The 24,669-nt window shown below is 43.8% G+C and overlaps 1 protein-coding gene across 1 annotated transcript in view; it reads right to left on the reverse strand.

Moving 5' to 3' along the window:
- LOC120516045 (collagen alpha-1(VI) chain-like) overlaps window positions 1-24,669 on the reverse strand; it is a 137,317-nt gene that overhangs the window by 21,598 nt on the left and 91,050 nt on the right. Inside the window, exons 20-28 of the mRNA XM_039737480.1 lie at window positions 23,704-23,766; window positions 22,867-22,929; window positions 22,705-22,767; window positions 11,886-11,948; window positions 9,898-9,948; window positions 8,551-8,586; window positions 4,836-4,898; window positions 2,649-2,714; window positions 2,511-2,546 (exon numbers count right to left, since the gene is read on the reverse strand). Coding sequence (XP_039593414.1) covers window positions 2,511-2,546; window positions 2,649-2,714; window positions 4,836-4,898; window positions 8,551-8,586; window positions 9,898-9,948; window positions 11,886-11,948; window positions 22,705-22,767; window positions 22,867-22,929; window positions 23,704-23,766 — 504 coding nt within the window. The remainder of the gene's footprint in view (window positions 1-2,510; window positions 2,547-2,648; window positions 2,715-4,835; window positions 4,899-8,550; window positions 8,587-9,897; window positions 9,949-11,885; window positions 11,949-22,704; window positions 22,768-22,866; window positions 22,930-23,703; window positions 23,767-24,669) is intronic.

A 24,669-nucleotide genomic window follows, 5' to 3' on the forward strand; every position in this document is an offset into this window, starting at 1 on the left:
ATGCAGAGGACAGAATAGTACAGAGCGGTCAGTTCCGCGCAATAAGCAGTCATCAGATTCAAATGTTAACAGATCCCACACAACCAAGGACCATCCTTTCTACGTTTCCGACATGTGTAGCTGTTGCAATGCGCACACTTCTCTCTGAGCTGTGTTACTATTACACTGAAGGGGCTGAGGGGAGCGGCGGTCTTGGAACAGAAGCTTGTCGATGTTGCATCCTCTTTTGCTTTATCCATTGCCTTTTCTTGTAAGAAGCGACGACGAAGCTCCTCTACAAGGTGAGCCATGAACACTCTTCTTTTCTTAGTGGCCCCCGTGCATGCAATATACAGTGTGACGGACAGCCGGATCCCATGCCCGGCCGGGACGCCTCTGCCGCATACGTCCCGGGGGAGCCATTATGGACATTGCAATACCTTCCCCGGGGCGCTTGGGGGCAGTCTCCCTGGCAGTGGATTCCTCCTCAATCTTCCCCGTGGCTCCATGGGACATGGAGTCCACCACAGCAGCCCGGTTGGGAGATGGGGTGGCCGCTAGGGGGTGCTGCAGAGATCCAGCCACCACACTGGACGGTTTATCAGCCCCACCCGGAGGTGCAATTAAGTCCAGCTGGTCAGGCACCTGGATCACTCCCGGGTGGGGCATAAAAGGGCCTGCCTCCCAGCAATCAAGGCCAGAATCGGGAGGAAGAGGACGAGGTTGCCTGGGAGGAGTGGTGGAGCAGGAAAGTGTGGGTTTGTGTTGGTTTGGTGCTTGGGACTGTGTTGGGCCGGTGGGACACGGGGAAGACGTGTGCCCACGGCTGAAGAGCAACAGAATGAATACCTGTGAGTATGAACACGTGCCTCTGCGTATTCTGTGCCGGGTCTGGCGCTATATAGCGCCTTTATTACAACAGTAAATGTGCGTTGGTCGCCGTCAAGTCAAGCGTGTTATAGCGCAAGCAACCGGCCACCTGCGTGCTCCTGCCGCACTGAATAATCTCACGCCTTCTGGTGCAGCACCAGGGCAAAAAAGAAACCGACAAATATATGGGACATTTTGAAGAAACCCTTTTATGACCTGAATAGTACCAATCAGAAAACATCGTCGCACCAATACAATATTATATGAAATTGAACAGCGTGTGAATTTATACTGGCGCTGTTAATTGCAGTAAGATCAGAAGGAGGAGTGGGTAAAGGCAAGGGAGTGCATGAACGTGAGTGAGAGAATAAAACTGAAAAAGAGCAAACTTTGAGAAATGCCATACATTTACACCCGATCTGACGCTGTTCGTTTTCAAATAATATTGCATTAGTGTGATGATGTTTTCTGATTGGTACAATTCAGGTCATAAAATGATTTCTTCAAAATGTGCGCTATAACACACATGACTTGGCGGCGATCAACGCACATTTACTGTGCAAGGCATGCACGGGGGCCACTGAGAAAAGAAGAGTGTTCATGGCTCACCTTACAGAGGAGCTTCGTCGTCGCTTCTTACAAGAAAAGCCGACGGATAAAACAAAACAGGATGCAACATCGACACGCTTCTGTTCCAAGACCACCGCTCCCCTCAGCCCCTTCAGTGTAAGAGTAACACAGCACAGAGAGAAGTGTGCGCAATTCAACAGCTACACATGTCGGAAATGTAGAAAGGACGGTCCGTGGGTGTGTGGGATCTGTTAACATTTGAATCTGATGATTGACCGCTCTGTACTGTTCTGTCCTCTGCATGTCCTGGAGTACAAAAGAAACACCCCAAGCACCCAAAAGGGGACACTGGCAAGATCGAAAACAATTTAAAACGCGGCCACTGATTACAAGCGCACGATGTTATGCGAATGAATATGAATAATGTTGCATCAGTGCCACAAGGTTTTCCGAAATCTACTATACAGGTCATAAAATGAATTATTCCAAATATCATATATACAGTACCTATGTCTCTGTTTTTTTGTCAGTGTGGCTTTGACATCGTGGACCAATTGAATGGACTAATTCAGCGTGAACAGCAACACTCAATAAAACTGAATAAAAACAAAATCACGTGAGATACGGTGAGATACGAGCGGCTGCCCCAGACTTTTTTACGTGTGTTTCAGAATATTTAGGTGTGTGTACTTGTGGACTGGTTAGGTCAGGGTGACAGTTTGGAGTGGAGGTTGGAACACGTAAAGGGGTAAATCTGTGCGTCTTTATATTTGTCTTTTCTTCCTTTCATTCATCATCAATACATTTCTATGATTTATGCATTATAGTGAGACTAAGAGCGTTTGTTTGTGGAATTAGAAAGGTTTCATAGCAGGGCTTGAGATTGGCTTTCTAAACCCGAATCAAATAAAATAAACCACCACTTGCCTTAGTAAAGGGCGTTACGTGAATCTGAGCTCTGCAGTCCATGTTAGCGTCACAACATAACTAACCCCACAATGCCCTTCATTTGTCAAGTTCTCCACCCCACGCTCTTCTATTCTTTCTGCAGGTGAACAGAACGAGGAGTCCATGGTTTTCATTTTACTTACATTTGGCCCTGAAGGTCCGGTCATTCCTGTTAACCCCTTTAAAAATGTAAAAAGATAAGCTCTAAAATGCATTCATTTTTTTTTTTTTTTACAGTGAATACAAAACAAACGTTAAACAAGCAAGCAGAGGAGACGTACATTTTCACCTTGATGTCCTGGGTATCCCTTTGGTCCTGCTGGGCCTTCTTTTCCGGGAAGGTAATTCTGAAAAATAATAAAAATGAAGTCAGCAAGGACTGCAGATTCAAAATGACTGATTGGAAAGTGAGGCATTAAAAAATAAAATCAAAAACGCCCCCTGAAAGATCTATATATGTGTGTGTGTGTGTGTGTGTTTGATACTGTATTGCCTAGAATGTGTAAAATAATCAATTGTATGTTATTGTATATTAACTGTACAGTATTAGGAGATGAGGTGGGGTCCCCAAAATGTATCTGCAGATTTTCACATTTCTGAGGCTCCTGCGCCCTTAACCCCCACAAATGACAAGGAATGACAGTACTTCAAAACAACAAAAATAACAATAAACCACACACACACACACACATATTTTAATAGATTAAACACACAAGGAGAACTAGTAAGTAAAGTAAAATGTTCTACTATTTAATTAGATAATCCCCCAAATAAAGCAAAAAGTTCTACAAGGAAGAGAATGACTGTAAACCCCTGGCTTGTACATAAAAGGAAAAACAAAGAATACGTTTAAATGAGGATTTATTTAACAAAACGGAAAAAGTTCAACAAAATTCTCAAAAGAGCAAACAGTCAAAAAAAAACCCACAAAATATAAAAAGAAGAGCAGAAAGTCAGACAAAGCAGTAAACATCTCTACAAATACAACTCGGTAATCTCCCACTGGATCCCTCCTATTCGCTGCCCTTTATAGTGAGAGGGCGGGGCCAGTAGCAGTAACGTCAGGGTGACCCCGCCTCCTGGGGGCTCCACCCACAAAGTGACAGGACAGAGACAGGATGTCATGTTTTTGCCAGGCTTCCCCCTCTGGCTGGGGTTCAAAAGCTCTTTTTTAAGCTTACTTTGCTCTTATTCCATGTTAACTGTATCGATTATTTCATTTGTTTGTGTCCGCGTGTATTCTGCTGTGTTCTGTGTGTTTTGTGGGGGGTCACTTGCCCATCACTGTCACGAGACTGCCCTCAGCCCTATAAAGTCCCTGGCGGTTCATTGTGAATGCGCTCGTGGTGTGGTGAGTCTCTCTGGTGAGTTTGGTTATTGTGCTTTTTGTGAATTTCTTTTTGGATTTTTTGACCCCTGTGCTCTATTTTGACTACTCTTTGGATTTGTGATTGGGACTTTGTTTGCTTTTGGAATTTCCTTTTTCCAAAGCATTGCCTTCAGTAAATTTGTGCTCCTTTGATGCTTATTTTTGTTTCACGGAGCTTTTGAGAATAAAGATACTATGTTGCCATTTGAGTAACTATCTAGGGTTTTGATGGCGTTTTCCCCCTCTAGTGGATGTTTTTGAGTATTTTTCCAGACTTGTGTGCTTAGGAACTCTTGAGCTCATAATGCAGTGTATAATGAAAAATATCAGAAATAAAGATATGAAAAATAAGAAGTCAAAATTGACAATAAAACTTAAAATACAGATAAATACAGAGCCATGGATAACAGCTGGCTTTTACAACACCTTTGGTGTGACGAGTTGTGCAGTTTCTGAGGCCCTGTCTCTACGAACTGACCCAATGAAAAATAAAATGAAGTTGAAGTAAATACCAAAATGTGCTGAAAATAAAAATGACTGTGTTAAATAGTCCAGACATGGGAAAATCAGGAATCACATGTCCCTGTGTTGTAAAACAACCGTCAAAAACAACAAGAAATAAATGTGAACATCTCACAGATCACAGCTCTAAAGTTCTAAGTTGTCATCAGAGGAACACCTGACTACAAACAGCTCCCTGAAATTCCATCCGTCCCTTTGACTTTTCCCTGCCTTACTTGATAAACTTGAGGGGCAGCCTTCAAAGAGAGGTAGAGGTGGCATGGTGCCCCCACACTGGCACTGGAATGGGATCTGCTGTGCCCAGTTAAAGTACTGAGCCTGCAGGACTCAGCCGCTGTCATGTTTCATACCTGTGCCCCCCCAACACCCCCCAGGCACCCTCACCACCTGGACAGCCGGTCGCTAAGTGTATTTTATCGATTGATTCTCAATTTCACTCAGCCTCACTCTGGAAGGAGGATCACAGGGTGATTCAGTGGGTTGCAGTAGTCACTCGGTTATTCTTTCACATTAATTGCTCCTTTCATTTAATTGCATTTAAGAAACTGTATGATGATAAACAACACAAAGAACTTACATCTTCTCCTCTGTCTCCAGGTGGTCCTGGCTCACCCTTCAGTCCAGTGAAACCTTTAGTACCCTAAAAATGCAGAATAAAACCCAAGATTACTGAGCTTCAAAATCAGTTTCAGTGTCCAACCAAACCATAATGTTAAAATGCATTGGATATCGAGGTAGACTATGGCTGCGTCTAACAAGACAGAACCAAATTTAACAGTTTAGACATGGAGGCTCCCTCTTGGCAGATCTCATCCTCTTGGCAGGGCTCTGTGTTTGGGAAGGTGCTGTGAAGAGCTTTTCTAAACACCTGTCACACACACGCCAGTAGGAATCAACTAAAGGACTTGAATAATGGCAATTCCACATCCGACCAGGGGGCGGCAGGGTGCACTAACTGTCTTTCTCCATCCCTTGCAGACCATTCTTAGGAAATCCCGCACATTTCCAGTTTCTGTGATGACATCACTTTCGGTTCTGGCGCCATTGATGATGCCACTTCTGGTCACGCCTCTGATAACATAACTTTCCGGTCCAGCCTATGAGGACGTCACTTCCTACACTGGCCTTTAAAATGGCCATCTTGTCTCTGTACCTGCAGTTCAGTTGTGGACTCCGATCTGGAAAGATCTGTATATCATTTCTTAAATCGTTTTTGCAGCCAGGACATATTATACAGGTGGCTGGCCCAAACCTTCTTAACGTCTCATCGGGGTTTTCGTGACACACCATTCAAACTGAATTTACACTTTCCATCTTTGACGATATCCCAAAGGATGCACTGCAGATTTTGTTCTTCCCAGAGGTCATCACCAGCACAAAGGCAACAGCATAAACAGCAACAACGATGAAATCAAAATCAAAGAACACGCAGTGGAACCTCACCAGAAAGTCGTCAACATGAAGCTCAAAGAAGAAACACACACACGAGACTCTGAGAGAGATCCGTAAACTTGGACAACTGAAAGCTGCTGTGGTGCAACTTGGAAACAGAGTATTCAACAGTTAGTGTCACAAAAGAGAAGACGCAATGCTTCAGTCAGGGAGTTTGGAAGCTTTACCTGTAGTGAGGCAGAGTGGTGGCTCTGAGGCTAGAGATCTACACTGACAATCGGAAGGTTGCCGGTTCGAATCCCGCAAATGCCAAAAGGGACTCTGCTCCGTTGGGCCCTTGAGCAAGGCCCTTGGCCTGCAATTGCTGAGTGCTTTGAGTAGTGAGAAAAGCAATATATAAATGCAAAGAATTACTAATTATTATTATAGTGTTGTGTAATCAGCTCAGAGGAGGCTTTATCTGTTGTAATTGGTAGTCATAAACATGGGTGTGAAGCCTCCAGAGATATAGCGACACATCAGGGCAGGATCTTCACTGGCTAGCCCTGAAGAGGCTCACACCAATGCACCAACTACTCACTGCTAACTGCTGGCTTCTAGTCTGGTAGGCCACAACCAAGCAGAGCTGGCAAAATAACTAGAAAAGTCCCAAAATAAAGCAAAAAGCTCCACAAGGAGAAGGATGACCATAAACCTCTGGCTTGTGCACTAAAGGGCAAATTGGAACAGTCTTGTCGAAGAGGTCATGGAGAAGGAAAGTGACCAGAAGAAACGCAGAGTCAGAAACAGACAGAGGTCAAAAACGGGGAGTCTGAGCCAACCAAAATCGTCAAAATAAGGAGCACAAGATGGGAATCAGAAACCAGGAACCGAAAACACAAAGTCAACTTACTGGCAGATAAACTTTCTGAGCACAACTGGAAGACACACATAGGAAAACAGAAAAGGGATTGAGAAGGAAGGAAACTGAAGCCAAAATGAGACACAAGATTCACAGCTGAGAAAACAAGCAAGAGGTCAAAACTGAAAGTAACACACGAGAAGAGCGATGAACGAGCTTCCTGAGAGCTCTCGTATCCACAGATCAGATAAGGAAATGACTTCCCAGAAGTCTTGTGTCAGTAAAACACAGGTCATGACTTCAGTGACCGGGCCTCTAAACACGCGGGAGTTGGACCTAATGACAGGATTACAAAATGGTGGCAGTTGAGGGCCTAAAATGGCATCCAAGTCATTGTAAACCAAAACACAACATATGAATCATTACAAAATTCAAGCAAACAATAAAAGCAACAGAACTCTCAGCCTCAGTTACGCCCAATCAGGTCAGGTCAGGTTGGGGAGCCTGCACTGGTACAGGCATGACAAAAACAGCTCGGGGTCCCTGATGTCAACCCTCCCTAGGCAGACTCGCGGTCCAGTCCCACCCTCTGGAAATGACCATCTATCTGCTGCAGCCATGTGTTATGTGGGTGTCCCTTTGGCCTGGTCCAGCCACTCGGGTCCTCAACACTGCAGATCCTGCGAACCGGATCACCCTTGGGTAATCACGCCACATGGCCGTAGTGCCGTAACTGACGCTTCCTCACAATGCAGGTCTCATTCAGGACTCCGTGAGCAACACAAAGTCAAACCAGCAGTACCCAATGATTCCCTAAAGTGACACACATGAAGGAGTCCAGTCTTCATCTCAGGTCATTGGATAGCATCCATGTCTCACAAACAGGAAGCACCAGGACTCTAAAGACTTGGACTTTCATCCTTTTGATGATATCAGGAGCACCACACACCCCTTTATGACCTCATGACCCCCAGTGCTCTCCCAGTCCATCTACTGACTTCATAGGAAGAGTCACCAGAGTCATGAATGTCACTGCCAAGGTCAGTAAACCCCTCGATGAGGTCGCCACTCTCTCCACAGACAGACACACTGCTGATGGCCGTGCCCAAGAGGTCATTAAAGGCCTGGATGTTGGTTTTTATCAGGACCCTCGCAAGCCCAGACACTCAGACTCCTCACTCAGTCTCTCAAGCGCCCCGATCAGAGCCTCCATTGACTCTGTGAAGATCACAGCATCGTCAGCAAAGTCAACGTCAGTGAGTCTCTCTTCACCAACAGATGCCCAATACAAGTACAAAATTACAGTACACTAAACAATAGCATACGTAAAACCTGATCATGACATCTGGGAGATTGGAAAGTTAGATAACCTGGCATAGTTTTGGATGACCTTTAAACCCATCGCCAATCAGATGTCATTAGCACTGCGTCTCCTGTTGAATACTGGGATGCACTCATGGGTACGGGAGATGAGAGTAACACCAAAAAGTGGCCCTCATCAGATTGCAAAGCCGTTTTTGTGTCTGGCCAGGGTTTTTGCCAAAGCCCCTCACTACTGGGAATTTTTGGAACTGGCAGGAATTCCGTGCTTTGGGACTCCAAGTCCCTAACATTTTTTTGTCTGGCTTCTTTAACCAAGGTGGCATTTGAGATACAACAGAATCACCAATTCACCTAACCTGCTTGTCTTTGGACATGAGAGAGGAAAGCACCCCATCCAAATCCCCCCACCCCATATCTGAGTGGGTTTCCTCCCACAGTCCAAAGACAGGTTAGGTGAACCAGCGATGTTGTATGACTGGTGTGTGTGTGTTAGTACTGCGATGGACTGGCGCCCTGTCCGGGGTTTGTCCCTTCCTTGCACCCTTTGCTAGCTGGGATAGACTCCAGCAGACCCCCTGTTTAGGATTAAAAGGGTTAGAAAATGACTGACTGGTTCCATTTCGTCGCTTTTTCCAATTGGAACACCAGCAGGTGAAGTGACTTGCTCAGGGTCACACACACTGGTGTAAGTAGTGGGATTTGAACCCACAAGCTCAGAGATACTAAAGCGCCTTACCTTTAGTCCAACTTGGCCTCGGGGTCCGGGGAATCCCTGCAGCAGGACAAACAGCAGAAAAGACAATAAAATGGCAGTCAGGCAGTGGATCTGTCTGCACTGCTGAGCAATGTGACAACAGCAACAACGTGAAGCAGAAGAAAGAGTAACACTTATAAAGCAATAAAAACAAATAGAAAATCATACAAGTGTCTAATGGAAGTAAGCATTAATTACAGACACTTTTTGGAGTCTTTACTCGTTTAAATGGTTCGCTTATTTTCTAATTGGCTCTCTGTATCCACTCTACTCATTTCCAGACCCCCATCTTCTCCTGCCCCCTCCCATTCTCCTTTTCTTTGCCCCATGTCACCTCCTGACTCCTGACCCAACAGATAAGTCCCTTTAGAAGGCCTCTCTGGCCTGCCTTTGGGGGCCACGTCGGGGTCCAGAGTTGGGGATGCCTCGTGTGTTTGGTGGATTCGCTGGGACGAGTGTAACAAGTGGGCTGAGTGTGGTGATTCTGAGAGAGTCTGCTGCTCTGACAGAGGGTCCTTCACAGGAGGTCCTGATGGCTGAAAGGGTCTTCTGTAATCCTAAAGTCCCCGAGGTCAGAAATGCAGCCTGGAAGATGGCAATAACGGGAGCAAATTCCTTAGCAGAGACCCCTCATCAGAACATAAGGGCTGCCAGGCAGAACCATTGAACCACTGCACATCATGGGGTTACCGGGTGAGAAGCTACAAAGTCATTTGGTGCCACATGCAGGTCTTTAGCAGCACCAGGGGTGCCCTCTTTGTAAACCTCCACCCTCCATTACCCAGAATGACCTGATCCTGAGCTGCCATGTTCATGTTCCCACAAGCCAGCGTTCTGATGTGCCAAATGTCTCCTCACCACCAGATATCCACCTGTTGTCCATTACAGTATTCCACTGCCTACACTCTGATAGCCTTGCCCACTATCTGTTATGTTTGTATATATATTGACATTTTTTATTTAGTATCCTGGCGCAGTGGTTGGCACTTCTTGCTGTGGGCAGGAGCTTGGTTTTTTCCCTTTTAAGCTACCTTGGTTTTCACTCAGTTGACCAGCTTTCATCCCATTTAGGTAACTGGTGGGCCCTGTCCACACCTGGTTCCCCTAATGCCCGATGCATCTGCCAGCGGATCTGATTGTGGTTAAAAGCAGCATGGGTGGGTGACCACTTCAAGGAGCCAAGGCCCTGGTTCTTTATTATTTGAAAAAGACACACAGTGAACGTACGAGTATATAAAGAGACTTATCAACAAACTGTAGGCTGAAAATTATATCGCCACCCCCTCACGGAGCAACAAAAATTCAAACAAAAAGCAGGGGGCTTCTTACCTGAAATCCAGGATAGCCGGTTACTCCTTGGCCAAGTGACCCCTCATCCCCCTGAAGAGGAAAAAGACACAAAACAGAGCAGTGACCAGTGCTGTAGTTTGACCAATATGCCCACCTCGTGGTTTCATTTGCAATTCTCATCACCCTGCCTTGTCATCAGGATGCTATTGGCCCAGAGCAAAGGGGGTGGAGTCTCGTGCAATCAGGATACACTGGATCTGGACTGCCTGGGACGTCCCCATATGAGGAGTCTCAAATACGACACTCCCATTGGACACCACTGTTTATTTGGATGGACATGCCGGATGAATTGTCATCTCTGCTAGCCTGGCCGGGTCTGGGAATTCAATGAGGAGGAGGAGGATTTGGGGGTCCACCATAAAAAGCATGCAGTGAGGTGAAAACAAATTGAAAGATCAGAAAATCTGAACCTTCAGAATTTCCCAAATGGCACTAGCAACAGGACGTTTGGCTCATGAAGAAGTCCATAAGGTCAGCGGCCATTAGTACTGTGAGCAAACTAGCGCTGGCAGGCCAGCAATGGGGTACCACCATGGCGATTATAAAGAGGAGGACTAAAAGAGGGTCTTTCAGCTGGTAGATACGGCATGGGTTTAGAAATGAAAGAAATGTGAAATAGAGACAGGACGGAAGGAGGAGTCTGACACCAAAAAATACTCAACTTAAGAATTGAACAGGCGCCCACCCAGCTGTGGAGGGGGTGAGCTCAGTCTGAAGGGATTTTATGTGTTTTAGCCTCAGAAATACGGGGCATGGGTCAGAAAAAAAGAATACATTTTAAAAGAAGATCCATCTGTTATGTACTGCCTTTCACATCTCGGTATCATATAGTGCCTTTCACATCTCTGTCTGCTTATCCATTCTGTACAGGACCTGTCATCATCTGCCTCTCTCATGGTGCCTTTCCTTATCTAGCTAGTTTTCTTTCTTTCTTTCTTTCCTTCTTTCTTTCTTGTATCAAGCCTTTCATATTCGATCTCTTATATAGTGCCTTTCCTTATCTCTCTCTCCCCATCCTTTATATAGCACCTTCCTTATCTATCTGTTATACGGTGCTTTTAATTATTTGTCTGTCTATTGTATTGTGCCTTTTATTATCCAGCTATTTTTCTGTCTGTCTATTTACCTATCTATACTATATCAGGCCTTTCATAATCTATCTCTTATATAGTGCCTTTCATTACTTATCTCTCCATCTTTTATATAATAGTTTTCCTTTCTAGCTATCATATGGTGCCTTTCGTTATTTGTCTATTTTTTCCATCTATCTATACAGTAAAGGGACTTTTATAATCTAAAATCTACCTCTTGTACAGTGTCCTCCCTAACTATTATTATAGTCCCTTTCATTATCTATTGCTCTCTATCTGTTATATTGCACCTTTCCTATCTCTCTATCATATAGTGCCTTTAATGATCTATTTATCCACAGTATCCATCTTATGTCCTTCATTATCCATCTGTCCACTTACTATTACTAATGCCTTTCATTATCTCTCTATCAAATATGTCTGTTATATGGCACCTCCCCTATATGTCTCCCTTTCTATAACATAGCTCTTTTTCTCTCTATCATTTTATTATATAGTGCCTTTCCATCTCTATCTGTCTACAGCACCTGAGTGCCTTTGCCCATTGGGTGTCACGTTGAGGTTGACCGCTCTCGACCGCAGCTCCCCAGTAATGGACGTATGTCAGCAGTTCTCTCAGTACTCTCAGACTTTATATGGCGCCTCTCACAGAAACATGTAACAGCTCACTTGCTAGGCACATTTGCACAGTGCCTCTCTTTCTGTGTCCCGTCCAATGTTGGTTGCAGCCTTGTGCCCAATGCTGCTGAGATTGGCTCTGACGCTCATGACTGACTATAGATTTGGATTCAGCAGGTGTAATAATGGATGTATGCTTTGGGGTGTTTGCTGTGAAAGGCACTATATAAAGGACTTCTTGAGATGCTCTCCACTTACCCTTTCTCCAGTTGGCCCCACCTCTCCTGGTGGTCCGAGGGCTCCGTTTAAGCCTTTAACTCCCTGTTTTGATGAAGAAAAAAAAAATGAAGAAACAGGCCGATTTGAATTTCGTACTTCATTTTCAATTAGGCAGCTGGGCTCTTTGTGGCATCTAAAACAAATTGGATGATGTGTGCCAGTCGTGGCATGCCTGCCTTGTGGAATGCCAGCTATGTGTGATATGTGAGGACCTAATGAAGTTCATAAATCAACATGTCACGCCTCGCTCCACACGAGGCGCTGAACAAACCTGTGTTGGTGTGTAAAGAGGGAGAGTGGCGCACGCTGTGAAAGATGCTATACTGAAGAAGCAATACGGAGGAGGACAAAGGCACAGAAGTTTATGATTCTGCCCTGTTGCCCCACTGCCCCCTCGCTGATCTCCTCTGTTTATCCACATTTTACACAATAAACAGCATGAGGCCTTTAGCTTAAATGCAACATTAGAGAACGGAGCCTGAGGAGACACACTGGATGGTTTGTAAGTCAACTTAGATAACACCCCATCAGCCATGTGTAAAAGTAATTGCCCCCCAGTTTCAATAGCTGGTTGCAGCACCTTTAGCAGCAATAATCATAACTAAACACTTTCAATCATTCGACACATCAGACACACCAGTAGGCTGTCAACTACTCATCTCAGGTCCTACCAGAGCATCTCTGCTGGGTTTAAGTTGGCACTTTGACTTCCAGTCTTCTGGCTTTTGAGTTTTGGCTCAATGACTCGCTGTGTAACCAAGTGAAACTTCAGCTTCAGGTCACAGACAGATGAGCAGACATCCTCCTTTAGAAGACTCTGGTAAGTGCCCTAGTGATGTCTGCTTCCAAAGCATCTCCCCTTCATCACACCAACACCTTCACATTTAATTGCAGGCCCAACGTTCTTCTGGTCCAACGGCAGACACAGTAGGCCCCTAGGTCATTGAAAGAGTTCAACATTTGCCATCACTCCAAAAGATTTGGGGTTTCTTTCCATTGATGTTCCTGTTGTAGAGCAGATGTTTCCTTCTTGCTGCTCTCCTCACGAATCCTATTTCTTCTCAGTTTCTCTTTTATCACGGAGCCCTGAACACTGGCCTTATCTGAGGCCAGCACTGTGCTATTTTGGATGTTCTTCTGGGATCCTCTGTGACTTCCTGAATGAGTTTCTGCTGTGCGCCCTTAATGCCATTTTGGTAGGCAGGTCTTTCTGGGAAGATTACCCATTGTTCCAGATGTCTTCATTGTCATGAAATGGAGTTTCACATACGTATGCCAAAAACAGCCATATGGGAGGGCTTAAGATTGATGGCGTAAGGGCGGACCCCCCCCCCAGGGGTCCCACAAAGAACACAGAACATAACTACATTTAAAGTGACCAGTCACTGAAGATAAGCTTCTACAGCATTCAGGACTCTTACTAGCCCGGCCAAATGAGGCTCACCCAGTCCAGCTTATTGCAACTGCTAGTTGCAGGCTTTGGCCAAAAAATAGGCCCTAAAATGAAAAAAACTGGTTTAAAGTTCAAAAGTAATCTTAAATGTTCCAAAACAAAAGGGGGAACTGTAGAAAAAAAAACTATGGCTAGTGACCCAAAAGGCAACACAAACCATTTATAAATTGAAAATATTTAGTCAAATAAAAAGAGAATTACAAAAAGTGCTTAAAAGAGCAGAAAGGAGGCAATCCTAGAGCAGCACAGTCTCAATACACAAATCTAGAAAGAGAATTCAAAGACAGGTCAGGTCAGGTCAGGTTGGGGGGCATGCACTGGTACAGTTCAGGATCCTGGTTGGCAACCCACCCTTCCTGGCAGACATGTGGTCCACTCCCACCCTCTATCTGCCACAGCCAGGTGTTAAGTGGGCGTCCCTTTGGCCTGGTCCAGCCACTTGGGTCCTCAACAATGAGAATCCTGTGAGCTGGCCCACCCTTGGAGAATGGCACCACATGGGCGTAGTGCCGTGACTGACGCTCCCTCGCAATACAGGTCATGTGCTTCATTTGGGACTCCGTGAGCAACACAAAGTCAAACCAGCAGAACCCAAGGACCCTCTGAAGAGACACACATGAAGGAGTGCAGTCTTCATCTCTGGTCACTGGATTGTGTCCATGTCTCACAAACAGGGAGCACCAGGACTCTAAAGACTTGGACCTTCATGGAGAGGGGGTGAAGTGGTAAGGCGGGCGGCCTTCTGCTGTTATGCACCTACAATCTGGAATACGAGTTTACTGATAGAAATTTGCCAGCCTAATAGAGTGGAGCACTTTAACAAATGGCTAATAATTCATTACTTTAACATGGCGTTCTCATTGCTTCATTTTAGTGTAACCCTGATATTCTATATATGCATTGAATTATCATTTTTTTTATCATATGTCCACAATTCGTACTAACCCCTACTTTCTCTGCTGTTCTTTTTTGGGTTTTCTGTGGTGGGGATCTGTACCACCACCACCACCTGATCAGGGCACCATGCAGTCCCCACATTGATGGATTGAAGGCCAGAGGTCCACATGACCAGCATCGTCCAATTCTGAAAGCCACGAGGACTGGTTGAGATCAGTGGTCCCCAAACTCGATCCTAGGGACTCCCTGTGGCTGCAGGTTTTTGTTTCAATGAGATTCACAATCGGTGATAATAATCGATAACAACTGATCTCATTTAATTAGCTGGTCTTTTTTTACTCTTCTCTTATTCTGCATTCAGAAAAACACAACGGGATGGTTTTTACATTTATAAGACATTTAGAAATATTTCTATTTTTTTCAAAAACTTGTAATAGGGACGCTGTATAGCGCCTGACTCGACACGTGTAAAAACACTAAGAACTTTTATCGTTCTTCACCTGTGGGCCGCGTCTTCTCCATGAACCCCACGGGCAATACACAGTCCCACAAGCCCTTAAGCCAACACCAAAGCACTTTTCTGGCTCCACCACTCCTCCCGTCTAGCTTCGTCCTCCATCTCCCGGCCCTTTTATAGCCCACCCAGAAGTGTTCCAGGTGCTTGAACACTTGGTTCCAATTGCACTTCCGGGTGGGGCTGAAGATTTGTCCAGTCGGGCTGTGGAATCCAAGCAGCACCCCCTGACGGCCACCCCAGCTCCCAACCGGCCTGTGGAGGACTTCATCTCCCATGGAGCCCTGCAGGAGGTTGTGGAATCACCACCGGCCAGGGAGGCTGCCACCAAGTGTCCCAGGAGAGGCATTGAGCTGTCCATGGTTACTACCCCAGAACATATACAGAAGGGGTGTCCCGGCCAGACATGGGACCCGGCTGCCTCTCACAAGCTATAAATGCCTAACTCTCTTTTGCTGTTTTCCTATTATTGTCCCCTTTTCCTGTGCAGTTTGCTCCCTTCATTAAACCCCAATAGTGACAATTAACAACCAGCAGAGCAGACACCCAGGATGATGAAAGCTGCAACGACTCACTAATTAGTGAAAAATCAATTAAATAACTAGAACACCTGGAAAAGCAGAATGAAAATTACCGTATATACTTGTGTATAATCGATCATAAAGTCAGACCCCGACTTATACGCTCGTTCAAAAATGCAACACTTCATTTTTTTTTCTGTATCTTCTTGCCTCCTCCAATCTCACATCAGTTTCTCAGGCACATTGAATTTGTGAATTTCCCCTTGGCATTAATAAAGTATCTATCTATCTATCTATCTATCTATCTATCTATCTATCTATCTATCTATCTATCTATCTATCTATCTATCTATCTATCTATCTATCTATCTATCATCTTTTATATAGTACCTTTCTATCTATCTATCTATCTATCTATCTATCTATCTATCTATCTATCTATCTATCTATCTATCTATCTATCTATCTATCATAGTGCCTTTCTTATCTATTTATCTATCTATCTATCTAATTTTGTTGCAGCAGCACAGTTACCAATTTCTTTCTCCACTTTCATTTTAAGCCAGCTTCACATTTTCTTTTGCTTGAACGCTCCATTGTAGATAAGGGATGCTTTTACGATAAAGGTGTATGAGGGTGTGAGGGTACTAAAAACACAAAACGGTGCAAACATCGCTTCGGAAAAGTTTGGGTATTACTGTGTGGTCACGTAGGCACAATACACAGAAAGAAAAAGGCCGTGGTGACTCTATCAGGTGGGCGGTAGCATATCGAAATCTCTTGGGCCAATAGCGTGAGCTTTCCGCATTCGACTTATACGACCGACATTATAAATTATACGGGAAAACCAAGCCCTGACTTTTCTGCAGGAGGACTTAAACGTGAGTATATACGGTAGGTTGAAAAGACTGTTTATGACTTAATAAAAATGATATATTCCCCATATAACTGCTTATTACATTTGAATACAAATCTACCAAACTTAGTTTGTAATTTGTACGTTGACTCCAAAACACAGAAACGTGGAAATAAGGGCTCACTTAATTAGGCTACGAGTCCAGTTAGTTGGAACAAAAACCTGCAGCCACAGGGGGTCCCCAGGATTGAGTTTAGGAAGCACTGATTGTGGTTATTAATATTGGGGGGTTGGTTGGTCTCATGGCCTTGGACCCCCTGCAGGTTTTGCTTTTTCTCCAGCCCTCTGGAGTTTTTTTGTTGTTTGTTTCTGTCCTCCCTGGCCATCGGACCTTACTGTATTTATTTTTTAATAATTAGTATTGCCTAATATTTATATGTTTTTCTTTTTTCATCTTGTAAAGCCATGCCATGTGTATGAAAACATGTGATTGAAATAAGTAGTGTTGCTGTTGTCCTTTTGAGGAGATATCAGGACCACCACACAGCCCTTTCCAGCAGCCTCGTGACCCCCCCATTTTCTCACAATCCGCCTACTGACTTCATAGGAAGAGTCACCAGAGTCACGTGAATGTCACTGCCAAGGTCAGTAAAGTTCTCGACGAGGTCGACACTCTCTCCGCAGACAGACACACTGGCACAGCCACCGTTCAAAGACAATATTGACAGGACAACTCCAAAGAGACGGCAATGAAGATGCTGCCTGAGGTTCCCCTTTTCTGGGCTAAACATGAGCACATTTAAAGGGACTCAACGCAATTAGAGAATTACAACTGAAACCAAAAGAAATATCATAACGATATGAAAAATAATCATTCTAAGCTCACAAAAAATACACATAAAGTCACACTGACACATAACGTCCATGTGTGTCACATCTCAGCCATGGCTGGGGTTCGAATTCTTGCTTGCTGTTGTACATTTTTTGATGGCGTTATTATTTGTTTCCCTTATTTTTGCAGTACTTTTTACACTTGTATGTTTCTGCATCTGCCCATGTGTTTAGTGTGTGGGGTCACCTTCCAATCACCAGAGGAGCTGCCCTCCACCCTGTAAATCCAGAGGGTCACCCACACACACACAGTTCCTGCTGATTCACTATGAATGCACTCTGGAGATGTTGAGTTCTTGGGCCATTTGTTCTGGATTTTGACCATTTTGCCCTCTTTTCTTGACTTCACCTCTAAGTATTGTGAAGAAGGGGGCTCTGCACACTCCTGGAGAATGGGGGTCGCTCCTCCAAGGCCCCCTCTTGAATGCTGTTGCACTAGGAACAAATACAGTTTGCCTCCCCTTTGCTCCATTAGATGCTGGACTGCTGCTGCTGCTGCTGTGTCACGTGATCTGCTTCACGCGCAGCACTTCGTATATTTAAAAGCCTGTCCTTTTTGCTTATTGCCTTGTCTCACTTCTCCCCCAGACCCAGACATCCTCTGCTTTATGCTTTATTATGCTGTTTATGAATAAATCAAATGTTTCTAGAAATCCCTGAATGGATCTGTGCAATTGTGTAACCCAAGCGTGTCAGTATCTCTAACAGGACTTGTTTCCTTTGGATTGTCTTTGCGTCACAGACAATTCCACTTTGTCTTTTGTACTCCACAGAGCTTTCTTTTGTGCCTCCGTACAGTTTGTAGAAATAAATCTTTTTAATTTTATAAAGATTCTACTGTCACACACGTGCACTTGGGAGTCGACCAAAGAGATCAGAAAACACCAATTCCACTCCAGGCCAGGGGGCGGCAGGTTGCGCCAAACCTCTCTCTTTTCTCCCCACAGACCAAATACGAGAAATCCTGCCAGTTCCGGCCCACTTCCTGGACACCGACTATATAAACCCCTCATCCTCCATACTTGAGCAGTTCTACTTTGGACTGAAATCTATACACATTGTACTAAAACTTAAACCCATTTGCAGCCAGGGAAACTACAGTATAAGGGTGGCTGTCCCAAACCTTCATCGTGTGTCCAGTCATTTATTTCACACTATGTAACTGTTTTTGTATCGAGCCGGGGTTTTTGATGGAATTTCCCCCACCAGCGGGCACTTTTGTAACTTATTGAGACTTGTCTGCTTTGTGACTCCTAGTTTATGACAGTGTGGAGATACCGGCTCTCACTAGAGGATGATGTTCTGGTGATGACCACTTGACTGTTGAGGGTCAGCATGTGGGGAGGTTTACATGAACATGGCTGGCTGTGGTCCAGTTACGAATGAACTTTAGTCAGCTGAGGGGCAATTAGCTTTTCATAATGCGCAATTCAGCTGCTGGAGAACTTTAGTAGTAAAATTTTCTAAAAGCCAATTTAAAAAAATGGTTTCCTTTCTTTACTCAAGTTCCCCTTACCTAATACTATAGATGGCATAGAAGATGTGCCCAGCTGGCCATGCCTCCTGCTTCACTGACGTGCATGAAGACAGTGACCAGGGACTCCGTGACTTCAGCTGATTCTTTTTGGGAGTGTAAGCTGACTTTCTGAATTCACATTAAGCAAATCTTTTCTTTCTTGTGAATACCAGGGAGGCACCTGATATAACAACCCCATGGAAAATGTATGGAATGTGCGGAAAATGCTAATAAAGATAAAATAGAGTGATTTGTAAACTGACCCTGACCCAATGTCTCACTTGTGTTTCGGAGCGGATGAGTCGACATTTTCTTAAACTAAATAAGGAGAAAACAGAAATCTTAGTGATTGGCAAAAATGGATACAGTGAGGGTATCAGAAATAAACTTGATCTTTAAAGTCAGGACGGAGGTAAAGAATTCAGGGATAATAATTGACTCTGACCTAAGTTTTAAAACACATATTAATCAGATTACCAGGAAAGCAATTTTTCACTTAAGAAATATAACAAAAGTTAGATGTCTTAAAATTTTGTAAAAGTGATGTTGTTTACGCTTTGGTTTTCAGTCGACTAGATTAGTGTAACACACACACTCCTCTCAGGACCACCCAAAAAAAGACGTCAATCAGTTACAACGAGTGCAGAATGCAATTACCAGAATCTTAGCTAGGAAAAGAAAATCCAAGCCCACCACCCCAGTCTTAGTGTCACTACACTGGTTACCTGTGCCATTTAGAACTGACTTTAAAAATCCTGCTGATGGTTTACAAAGCCTTCAATAATCTGCTCCATCTTATATCTCAGAAGGTCTGTCACCTTACACTCCAAATCGTAACCTTACATCTTCAAATGAGGGTCTGCTTAGAATTCCAAGAGCTAAACGTAAAAGAAGTGGTGAGGCGGGCGGGCGGGCAGGCGGCCTTCTGCTGTTATACACCTCAAATCAGGAATACGAGTTTACTGAGAGAAATTCACCAGGCTAATATGGAGGAGCACTTTATAAAGCTACTAAACACCCGTTATTGTAACATGGCTTTCTCAGAGCTTCATTTTAGCGTATCCCTGTTAAGCTAATGCACTGAATTGTCATTTTCATCAAGGCTCCACAATCCATACTAACTCCTAACTACTTTTCTCTGCTGTTCTTTTTCTGGTTCTCTGTGGTGGTGATCTGCGCCACCACCACGTGATCAAAGCACCGTGATGTCCCTACATCAGAGGTCCATATGACCAGCATCATCTAATTCTTCCACCTGACACCTGAAAGCCATGACTGATCCAAGACTGATCGAGATCATTAAAGTTAGGGGGGGCTGGGTGGTCTCGTGGCCTTGGAACCCCTGCAGATTTTATTTTATTCCTCCAGCCCTCTGGAGTCTTTATTTCTGTTTTTTCTATCCTCCCAGCCATTGGTCCTTACTTTATTCTTTGATATTTAGTATTGCCAAATCTTATTTTTATTTTAATAAACATTTCTTTCTTCATCTTGTAAAGCACTTTGACCTTCACCAGTTGCATGAAAATGTGCTCTAGAAATAAGTGTGGCTGTTGCATTCAAACACAAACAGTCTGAAGACAAAGCATTTTACGTGTGACCTCATCATTTGCATCGTGTTTAGAAAATATACATTTATTCTGAAACTGGTGCCCCAAAGGGCCTGGGACAGGCAAAGTTTAGGACTAATAAGGATGTGATAAATTGAATAAGAAGGCGATGTGGACTGGGTGAGGCGAGCACGTTCTCGTATATAAAAGGCTTAGTCCTTCAAGAGCAAGGATCGCTCGACGCTCACCAGTTTGCCAAGAGATGCATCAGCGAATAATCCAGTGCCTCTCATTTTTATAATTTGCTGCAGTACTAGGGTCTTACACAATGTTAGCCATTCTAGATGTAATGAGAAGTCAAGCAAAATGACCCCTTTTATTGGCTACCTGAACAGATCACAATATGCAGGCTATCCGGGCAGCTCAGGCCCCTTCTTCAGGCACATGCTGCCATATTTAACACCACATCCTCAGTGCTTTTTAATCCCACCTTTTCAAGTTATTTTTGACTATTGGGGTCTGTTTGTTTGACCTCAGTGGTCTCTTCTTGGGTTGGTGGGCCCCTGCACATTGACATTTGATTATTTGCTAAGTTTTTGTCTGCCTTGTGAGAAGATTGATGGCTTCTGACAGAAGAGCCATTTGGGGTCCACCATAAGGCTGAGATGCAACGTCCAATGAGTGAAGTGCTGATGGCGGCGGAAATCTGCTACCATCTTTATTCAACATCAATACTTTATTTCTAATAAAGATGATGGGCTCATTGCACTATAAAAGCCACCAAAAGAAAAACAGCCATAACGCGCACACGTACCGGTCCCGGGACATAACAGCGGTTCAAAAACGTTACAGTAATGTGTGCATGCCCATCTGCCATGCATCTCGACACCCCACCCATCAAATGAAACTTCAAAGTCTCGTCTTACCGATGATATAAACCATTTTGACACACAACAACCACAGCACTGACACTAAAGCCTTTTTTACAGAGAAGTACATACTTTTAAGAGTTGACTGTGCCTACCTTTGAAGACCCCCTGCAAGTCAAACATCAATATTTCCGAGCAGTATTGATCCCATTGTGTCCGTAAGGCTCCAGCGAATATAATCCAGTAAAACGATTAGGTCCAAAACACACGATATATTCTCAAAGGGACAAAAACTCCAGAAAATGCTTCATAACTTGAGACCACCTAACTAATTTTTTTTCACTTATATTGCTCATATTAGACGTAATTTGTTTCTGTCGGCGATAACCATGCTACCGCATGAAACACGGAAGTGTTAGCTTTCGAAAGACACCTAAGTTGGCCATTTACGATGGGTCTGGGGTTGACTGGCACCTCGTATAGCCAACCAGTGTCACAGAAAGCTTTAGATGATGACGTCTGCTTCAAACCCTGGTAGAATCTACCAGTTTGATTGGACACTGTGACTGACACTCAAAACTTACAGCCAATGAGCAGACGAGCATTTTGATATGTGACTTGCCATACTAACTTGTAAAAAACAATCGCAGCTTCGTGAAGGTGGCATTTGTGCCAGTCTGCAGAGTTGGTGCGTGGTTGTTTATTGTGATTTCGCCAAGTTTTTCGCAGTTTAAATATGAATAAAAGTAGAAGTTTAAACGTAAATAAACGCTGATTAAATAATAGATGCATGTACGCATTGCGAAAGTATTCAACCGGCACAGGGGACGTGTAATGGCAGAGAGCGACGTGCCACGCCCTTGTGCTTTCTGCTTGCTAGTGATTGCTGCCATCAAGTGGCACATGGAAAAACGCTGAGCTGTGTTGTAACAGTTTGTAAAAGAAATGTATATAGTTTGTGTGCATTTTATAAAAAAAAAGTAAAAATAAAAATATAAATATATTTTTGGCCCATAACTTGTATTGACTATTTTTACATAGAAATGTGTATTTTTTATTGTTTTTATTATTTTTATAACTAATAGAGTGACACTGTGTGTAGATATAGATTCCTTTAGGTGTGAGCTTTCAGTAGAGCCCTCATTGATATCTGTGGGTTGAAGCATTCAAAAGTTATTACACTTTTCCATACGTTCCAAAATGTGGATAATGGTCCCTCTAAAAAGCACCTGGACATGCCCACATAAAAACTGGTGTCAAAAATGTCATTTTGACTGGTATTCTTTTCAAATTTGAAATGTGAGTAGTCGACAAGTTATTCTGTTGGTACATAGTGTGTTTCTGTCCCCACCTACCTACTGCAGCTTTATTTTCCTTTATTTTCATAAAAAAACTTAGGCGAGAACAAAAAAATTCGTTTTTTTTGTGAGTTCTAATGTGCATAACTTTTGATCAGTCACACCTACAGTGATTCTGACTACTAAGGGTGAAACTAGAGAATGTTACCTTTACAAAGAGACCAAACATGTGTTTATACTCCAGATAGTTCAATAACAGCAATGATTCTAATTTGGAGAGGTCGAATTACAAGCGATTTAGCAAAAATGACCCCGAATGTTAAGGGGTTAAGGAATTATGAAGTATTATCTAAATAGCTGAAGGTTTAAGCATTAACATGGAAAAGGTGCTATATAACTATGGTGGATTATTATTATGAATATTAAATATACTGACCTGAGGCCCCGGGACTCCAGGCTCTCCTTTATATCCTTTTAACCCGCTGGTCCCTCCCGAACCCTGACAAGAGGAGAAGGGGACAGAGAGAGATGTTAGGCCACAGATGCATGGCGTGCCATTAGACACACAGAGCTTCAATTAAAAAAAGGATCAAAATACCGGAGATCCCGGATCGCCAGTGAGCCCTTCATGTCCTTGGGCCCCTGGAGGACCAGCAGTCCCCTGAAACAGAAGGTGTCACACCGGTCATGAATTGTCACACATTCAAGAAAACACAGAACTCGGCGGTCAGAAGGAGCAGCTGGCTGAGCAGAAACCCCGGACTGAACACTTCAATGGACCAATAAACAAAATATGGGAATGAATTAATGACCCCACTTTAACTGACTGGCTGCTTGATCAATGAATGACTAATTAATTATTTAATTTAATTATTTAATTAAAGTCAGAAACATGTCAGGGTTGGTACCAGGGAGTTGGATAAATCCTTCAAATTAGTTTCAAATGTTCAACCAACGAGGAAGGTGAGGAGCCAGTAAAGACCACGAGTAAGCGCCGTCAGAAGGAGAGAATAAATCAAAGATGAAAACAGTAGGGGAAGTCGTAGCCAGGATATCAGGAAAGACAAATCAATGAACACCAGAGAACATCCGTAAACTCGGACAATCAGCAGGTGTGAAATGCTGACCTTTATAACTTTGACCGGCTGACCTCATGCACCACACTTCATGTTTACCCTGCCTAACAACATCTTGGTCATCAGGCCAAACAAAAAGGACATCTGGCTGAGAAGAGTGACAAAGGCCAACGCTGCACTGCACCCCAAACCTGACCACCAAAGCCACTTCTCTTACTACTCTGCCAGATCGACTGAAATCCCCGAATAAGTTGACCTTTTTATGAAATTTGATCTTTGAATAACCAGCTTGAGTCCTGGATGGAGCTGTAAAATGAAAACCAGGAGAGAGCGTTGTCGTCGTCGTCGTCGTCCTTTACCTTGTCGCCTTGTGACCCTCGAGGTCCGGGTCGCCCCTGCAGTCCTGGCTCTCCTTTTTCGCCCTTGGAGGACACATTTACAGTTCATGTTACACATTTTACAAGTCACTTCAAATCGCTTTATTCTTATAAAAACTACAAAGGAGGCACTGAGTGATTTGGAAATTGTAGAGAGAGAAGTGCAGCGCAGATTAAACTGGCTGAAATGGCCATCTATGTAAATGTGTGTACAGTGGATTCGCAAGGCATTCAGAGCCCTTCTGTCTAATTTGGAATGGATGAATTTGCCATTCTTGCCCATCAGTGTGACACTCAATAACCTACAATGACAAAAAAGTCTTTAGTGAATTTTGCATTTCGCAAGTTTTCGCAGTTTGGCTAAACTGTATGAAAACTGAAACTTGGCTGCTTTCACTCATCACTAGTGGGCACTGAGTTGTGTTCAGGATTAAAATGTAATAAAGTCCGTCACACACAGTGACCCTGCTCCCTCTTGAGCCATGACCCACCAAAGGATCTGTGCATGTCACTGCCTAAGACCATGGGGTCACCATCTGCTGATGTGCACCACTGCCATGACCCTCCATAATTCAGGGGGGCACCAGGCTGTTGGCAGGGCATCTCTTTATGGTGTGTGAGCTCCACCAAAGTGGGAAACCCATAATGTAAAACTGCAAGGAATCAGTACTGAGAACTGGGCACGGGAAAGGCACCATATAAATGCAATATGTTATTATTATTATTATTATTAATAATTTGATGTGTAATCAGCCTTTATGTTGTATTGTGCCTTTCAGAGAAAAGTGTAAACATTGCAACTAAGAGCAAAATATGGTAGATTCGGAAAGACTTCAGATCATTTCAATTACTGCACACTTTATGGTGTTGTACATTTAATTTTTAATGGATAAATTTGCCATTCTTGCCCAGTTTTCTCTATGATCAGTAATTCATAATGACAAAGTG

This window comes from Polypterus senegalus, chromosome 15 (assembly GCF_016835505.1).
Source record: "Polypterus senegalus isolate Bchr_013 chromosome 15, ASM1683550v1, whole genome shotgun sequence".
Lineage (NCBI taxonomy): Eukaryota > Metazoa > Chordata > Cladistia > Polypteriformes > Polypteridae > Polypterus > Polypterus senegalus.